The 6,883-nt window shown below is 28.3% G+C and overlaps 2 protein-coding genes across 2 annotated transcripts; both read right to left on the bottom strand.

Annotated features, from left to right (window-relative positions):
* Nucleotides 1-2,036: 2,036 nt before the first annotated feature.
* On the bottom strand, nucleotides 2,037-3,719 carry LOC143903253 (uncharacterized). The gene is made up of 5 exons (XM_077416706.1): nucleotides 3,516-3,719; nucleotides 3,021-3,389; nucleotides 2,526-2,743; nucleotides 2,259-2,418; nucleotides 2,037-2,155 (listed from the first exon to the last, which is right to left on the bottom strand). The coding sequence occupies exons 1-5, from the start codon at nucleotides 3,712-3,714 to the stop codon at nucleotides 2,037-2,039; spliced, it is 1,065 nt and encodes a 354-aa protein (XP_077272832.1). The 5' UTR covers nucleotides 3,715-3,719.
* An 837-nt stretch (nucleotides 3,720-4,556) lies between these two features.
* Nucleotides 4,557-6,641, bottom strand: LOC143903254 (uncharacterized). Its single transcript, XM_077416707.1, has one exon. The coding sequence runs from the start codon at nucleotides 6,639-6,641 to the stop codon at nucleotides 5,274-5,276; it is 1,368 nt and encodes a 455-aa protein (XP_077272833.1). The 3' UTR covers nucleotides 4,557-5,273.
* Nucleotides 6,642-6,883: the final 242 nt, after the last annotated feature.

Genomic DNA, 6,883 nt, shown 5'->3' on the forward strand with positions numbered 1-6,883 from the left:
TTTTTTTTAAGTAGTGTCCCCAGTAGGTCTAATCCACTTTGCATTAAAATATTTTTATATTTTAATGCAAGAACTGTTCGAAGTGCTCAAAAAATATCATTTCAGTGCTAAGAAAACCAATTACTCCATTTCCTTTCTTTTAACGGTCATCTTCGCAAAGAATATTTCATTTTTATAATAATTATAAAATACACTCATCACTCTCTTTACTTAAAACGAATAATATTCTAAATTCTAATTGTTTAACTATTCAATTAAAAATATAAAATTAAAACAAAAATTTGATTTGCTTATTACTTTGACTTTTCTTTGATAAAATAATATAATGTTTTTTGAAGGAGTATAAATTCTTTTTTCCAGTACATGATAAAAACTTTTTCTAAAATTTGTGATGAATACATTTTAAGATTATTATCAAGAAAATATTCTTTCTTAAAGAACCCCGTTACTTACCAAAAGAAAAAAAGTAATTCCAGAATTACGATTGTGTGTACATAATAGAAATTCAAGTATTAAAATTGCGCACATAAGTAAGGGAGGGTCCCGTTTGCCTACAAAACGATTGCCTACAGGTTCGATTGCACACACTTATTGCACACAATCCCGATAGCACACATTTCAAATTGCTTACAGAACGATTGCCTACAGGCATTATTGCGCACACATTTCTTTGTCTACACGATCATATTGCGCACAGCGCATTGCACACACGACCGTATTGCACACAGCGCATTGCGCACACGACCGTATTGCACACAGCGCATTGCACACACGACCGTATTGCACACAGCGCATTGCACACATGGCTGTTATTGCACACACGACCGTATTGTACACAGTGCACTGTAAAAACGGCTGTATTGCATACAGCGTATTGCACGCAGCGCATTGCACACATGGCTGTATTGCACACAGCGCATTGCACACACGACCGTATTGCTCACAGCGCATTGCACACACGACCGTATTGCGCACAGCGCATTGCACACATGGCTGTATTGCACACAGCGCATTGCACACACGACTGTATTGCTCACATCGCATTGCACACACGACCGTACTGCACACAGCGCATCCCTGATAGCACAGAATAGTTTCTGCAATGTTGCAGAAACATAACACTGAAATGTTGAAACTGTTGCAGTTACGTTACGTAATATCTCTGCAATATTTCTGTAAGGTTGCAGCAACGTCAAAATGTCCGCTTTGATCCGCAAGAACGTTTCTGAAATATTACGGAAATATGTTCTGGAAGCTTTCAGTTAGGTTACTGTAATGTTTCTTTTTAGTTTCTGTTAGGTCGCTGTAATGTTCTTTTTAATTTTATTAGAAACATTGCAGAAATGTCGCAAAAACGTATGATGTTAATTATTATTGTTTAAATAAAACACAAATATTTTTAATAAATCATTTTATTTTTATTATATATTATATATATTTACTCATATTTAATATATATATAAAAACGTAATATATAAATTATAACTTTTAATATATATATTAATCGCTCTTCAAGTATGTAAATATATCTTTTCTTGCACATTTATTATTACTGCACATTTATTATTAGTACTTTTTATATTGCATGTTTTTAAAACACTTGTCACTTTATTATTATTTATCACTTATTTCATCAGCATCATCATCATCATTATCATCATCATCATTATCATCATCATCAGCAGCAGCAGCAGCAGCACCGTCCGCTGCCTTCTGATCTTTCCTGAAAATAAAAATAATAATCTGTGAGAAAAATAACAAAATAAAATATTTAATTTGTTTAAAGATAGAAAAAAATAAGAAAAATGTATGTGTGTATATATATATATATATATATTTATACACACACACATACATTTTCCTTATTTTTGCTATCTTTATTTTATATATATATATATATATATATATATATATATATACTTAATATATCAAATAGTACAATTTAACATATATGTTAAGAAAGTTGTAGAAAATAATTCTCTCTTTCATTGTTTAGAATCTATTAAAAATGTATTAATTTTATAGTTTTTAGAAACTTACGTTTTTTTTGGTTCAACACTACGTGCATATCTTAAAGTGGCTTGCACCAGCCACTTGGACATATAAGCTATCATTTCCTTCTCTGTAATCGTACCATCTGTAATACGCACAGCTCCTAAAACAGTTATATTTGTAATACTATATAATACTATATGTACACATAGAAATATTAAATTAAAATAAATATTAAAATAAACTAAAGATTAATAAAAACTTACGCATAATACACTTCGCGAGCAACAAATCTTTGAATCCCATTTTTTTTAATTTTCCAGCCCAGCTGTACTGTTTTGCTATTTCATTTGTAATACTTCTTTTTAAAATGTTTATTATTAATTCTCGACTGTCACGTCCGCCGATTTTATTCAACGAAATAGCCTATAAAAATCATTATTTATTTAAATTACTATTTATACTTAATTACGTATTTTATAAGTATATATATATATATATATATATATATATATATAGAAAAAAATATTCACCATTTTCTCGAAGAAATCTTGATTTTCCAGATCTTTCTCCATGTTTTGAACTTGTTTGTGTGTTTTTAAAGGTAAAGCTACAAATTCCTCTAAAATTGATGCTTCTTTTTTTGTTGTATTATTTATTTGGTTTGCCTCTATTTCACAGAGGCGATCATCAATTAAATTTAGTTTTGTAAATATTTGGTTCAATCTTCTTAATATTTCAGGCAGCACATCTACAAAAAACAGCAGAATACATTCAGAACACTCGCACAATAATTGTTATTATAATACCAAAATATGTAGATTTGTCCGTATTAGAAAAAATTTATTTTGAAAGCTTTGTATAGTAAACATATATGAAATATATAAACAAGACAAATCAGAGCCTGTGAGATTAAGGCATCACCAACCGCGTATGGTTCTGATTTGCCTTGTTTATATATTTCGTGTTCGTTCATATTATAACTTCATGTCTATAAAATACATTATTTCATAATACAATAGTATTACTTTTGCCTGCAGTGTCTAAATAAGTGACTGAGGGCTCCTTGATAAGATTTCTGTTAGAACTAGGATTATTAAATTCCACACTTTGCATTTCGTTTCTCTTTGAAGGTTTAGTGACAATTAACGTTTTTGGCAATACTGGTACTGGAAGTGTCTTATTTGCTTCTTGATGTTTAGAAATGGTATCATTTCTAACGTTTACGTTATTCTTGTTGTTTTCATTGCTTTCGTCTGAAGAGTTATTATAATTTGTGAATTGTTTGTTTGGGCGAGATATGCGTTTCTGACGTAAATTATTTTCCTTCTCAGAAAGATCTAAATCGGAATAATCTTGAGCAAGCTTTACTTTTTCCATTCCTGACTCGTACGTATCTGAAAAGTAATTAATACAATATAATATACTATAATTAATTAATACAGTAATTAATACAATATAATACAATATAAATTTTTAATTGTTAAATAACAAATATTAAGATTGTAAAATAATTTACTCACTTGCGGTCCCAAAAATGCGCAGAATTTTGTAAGAAGTCCACGTACTATTATCTGGAGAAATTTCGTTAATTATTGCTTTACGAAGCTTTTTTTCATTCGTAAAAGGCGGCCAGTGACACATTGTTTCGTCGTCAAATATCCACAATGATGGCACCAATTGGAGTCCATCATCAAATAGGACTATTGTGAATCGTGACATCTTGAATCTTTCATAAATATAGCAAATATATAAATATCTTGAAGCAATCGAAATAAAAATTAAACTAATTTGTTTTTAGAAAATAATATTAATTTAATCAGACTACACATTGTAGATTAAACATTACGAATTCAAAATTAGAATTTGATTAATAATTTGTATTTCGATTTGTAAATAATTAATCGCAAATAAACATTTTTTTCTTATCGCTGAGAGAGAGAGATTTAGTGATTTATATATAATAACATAGAACAAAATATACACGTGAATATTTGTTGGTCTTTACTTGATTACAAATTAGATAATTTCAATGCTATTTGTTCTAATTGAGTCAGTTTTAATTTTAAACTCACAATTCTTAATATTTTCAATGTGTATTATAGCCTTATACAAAATAATTTTATGTCAACAGATAATTTCATAACATAAATTTAATAATATTATATTATGTTGCCACAACAAGTCAAATTAAAAAACTAATTTAAAATTAATTTATTAATCTTATATAGAATAAAATAGTATTAAATAAAAAAAAAAAGAATTTTCAGCACTGTCGGATTTTTATTATATCAATTAATATAATATTGTTACGTGTCAGTTGTCAAACATCTATAGAAAACACTACTTATAGAATTAATGTACCAATTGTACCAATTTATAAAGCAAAAAAAGTAAAAAAATTTAATTAACATTTATAATTTTATATTTGTTTATTATAATAAACTTAATTCACAGAAATAAAAGAAATATATTTTATGTATGTATAATAGGAAAAACAATGCTTAAATTATCTTTGTAAGGCATTTTCCACATTTTAGCTTCAATTTTTTCACATGGCCAAACACGTATACGATCGTTTTCAATTACAATTTGAATTTTAAAAGTATTCGATTCGCAAGGTAACAAGTACAAATTTTTTATATATTTTAATTTTTTCCCAATAATTAATTTTGTGTTATCTTCAGTTTGTACAAAGTTTAAAACTAAAACAACGGTTCCATTTTCTAACAGTACACAATTATTTCCTTGATTATCGCAGTTAATCAAGTATGAACGACTCTGAAGTATTTTAAATTGAAAAATAACATTATATCCTTCAATCAGAGGTCCAGCTGTGTGACATTTTTTGAATAATATGCGATCATGAAAATTATTAACACGATTTGAAGTCTTTGAATTTAACATTTCTATTTCAGCGTACCGTTTTACTAGTTGTTGAAGAGGTTTATCTGGTTTACGAATCAATGTTTTAATACGTGTCATATGATTTTCGAATGGAAATGCACTATACTCATCTAAAGGTCCATATTTCCTAACATCTGCACAAATTGCAATAAATTGTGAACATTATGAGAAACATATTGTTCACCATAAATTTGAGCGAATGTATTAACAAAATACTCTAGCAAACTTTGTGCATAGTCTATATTACTCATATGTTTTGAAAGAACTGGACTAACGAGAATTACCACTGCAACGTGTAAACTTAAAAAGTTTAAATAAACATCTTCTTTTAAAATATTTTTTAATACGACTGGACCAGTATATAAGAGGAACTGTCAAAATTCTGTTGCTTTCCACAATCTAAAATCTATTAAAGATCTTGGTCTACGATGATACTCATAAGGCACTGTATTTCGTAAATTAAGTAAAGCTTCTGATATCATTTGTTTCATTTGATTTGAAAGTTTCACTGAACTTGGTCCATTATGCCAAAGTAAAATTAGTTTTTTGACAACTCCTAAACATACTAGATGCATATAATCTAGTGGTACGTCTGTTACAGGTTTAAAATTAGGAATATTGGTTAATATTGTTTCTCTGGTATGATAATTATTATATTTATGATTAATAAAATCTTCATCTGTTCTTAAAATAAAGTCATTATTTTCCGAGAAAAAGCATGTTCGTCCATTAATATATTTCCCTCGAATAGTACATTTTGTACAGCTGCTATAACCATTAAAATTTATAATATTTAAAACAAAAGATTTAGCTGGAGCATCACATACTAAACCATCTATCTTAATTTCAATCTTTTGTCCGTTATGAATTAATGGATTATTTATTACATCAATTGCTTCATCAACAAACTTTTGCAGAAAAACATTACTATTTGCAGGTTTTGCTTCGCCATAGTATGCCCCAATAATATATACTAATTTCGTAACAGAATTAAGACACAGTATAGGCCACAAAGAAGCATTACCAGATTTCGTAATTGGTAGTCCGTCGATATTTATAAAAACTCTAAGAATATTAGTCGAACCTACTTGTTGCATATAATCTCGTAACATTTTCTTAAGAGCTTTTTTAAAACCAAAATGATAATAATTAATTTCTGCAGGAATGCATTCCACATTTCTGGGAGTATCTAACAAAGTTCGCGGATCTTTGGGAAATGGTAAATTTGTACGTTTCCGTAAAATAAGCAACAAATTAGCTACAGCTTTGTGCGATATACGATTATCTATGTACCAATTACACAAATCTTTTTTAAATTCATCAAAACTTTCTGAATTTTCAATTTTATCCCCAGAATCATTTTCGAAATCGAATTCTATTTCATTTTCTGACTGTAAATCCTCAACTTGACAAGGTAATTCTACATCATCAAATTCGCCAGTTAGATCTATATTATTATCATCAATATCAGATTCAAGAATATTATTACTCAAATTAATATCATTGTCATCATTATCATAATTGTCGAAATTATTCGAATCAGTACTTGGTTCTGTAATTGTATTGATAGTATGATTTTTAGATATTATTTCTGGACTGTTCTCATCAGCGGAAGATACATGAAAAGAACAACCCGGTGTTGGCTCAGATATTACATCTATATCCATAGCTATATTTTTTGCAATTAACCTTCGAACGTGTCGTTGAGAATAACACGAAAATCTTTTTCGTTTCTTATCCATTGTAAAGAGTGTATATGTACTCACTGCGAATTTATCTTACAGCCTCAAATTCAACTTGCTGCAAATTCAATTCACTGCAAATTTAATTCACCTTTGATGAATATAATAGAGACCTATAATATTATGAAACATTATTAATTTTATTTTGAAGTAACACAGAAACAATAAAAATTTAAAATACTAAACAATAATAAATTAAAAGAAGTGAGAAAAATGAACAATTCTATATCAATTTAAAAATG

This window comes from Temnothorax americanus, unplaced genomic scaffold (genome assembly GCF_048541705.1).
Source record: "Temnothorax americanus isolate GAGA-0224 unplaced genomic scaffold, ASM4854170v1 Scaffold448, whole genome shotgun sequence".
NCBI lineage: Eukaryota > Metazoa > Arthropoda > Insecta > Hymenoptera > Formicidae > Temnothorax > Temnothorax americanus.

What these genes read in the sequence shown, in the direction of transcription:
- LOC143903253 (XM_077416706.1), bottom strand. Translation starts at nt 3,714, where the DNA reads ATGTCACGATTCACAATAGTCCTATTTGATGATGGACTCCAATTGGTG. An exon ending in TTTAGACACTGCAGGCAAAA is followed by an intron (nt 2,744 to 3,020) that starts GTAATACTATTG and finishes TGTTTTTTGTAG; the next exon opens with ATGTGCTGCCTGAAATATTA. An exon ending in GCTCGCGAAGTGTATTATGC is followed by an intron (nt 2,156 to 2,258) that starts GTAAGTTTTTAT and finishes TAACTGTTTTAG; the next exon opens with GAGCTGTGCGTATTACAGAT.
- LOC143903254 (XM_077416707.1), bottom strand. Translation starts at nt 6,641, where the DNA reads ATGGATAAGAAACGAAAAAGATTTTCGTGTTATTCTCAACGACACGTT.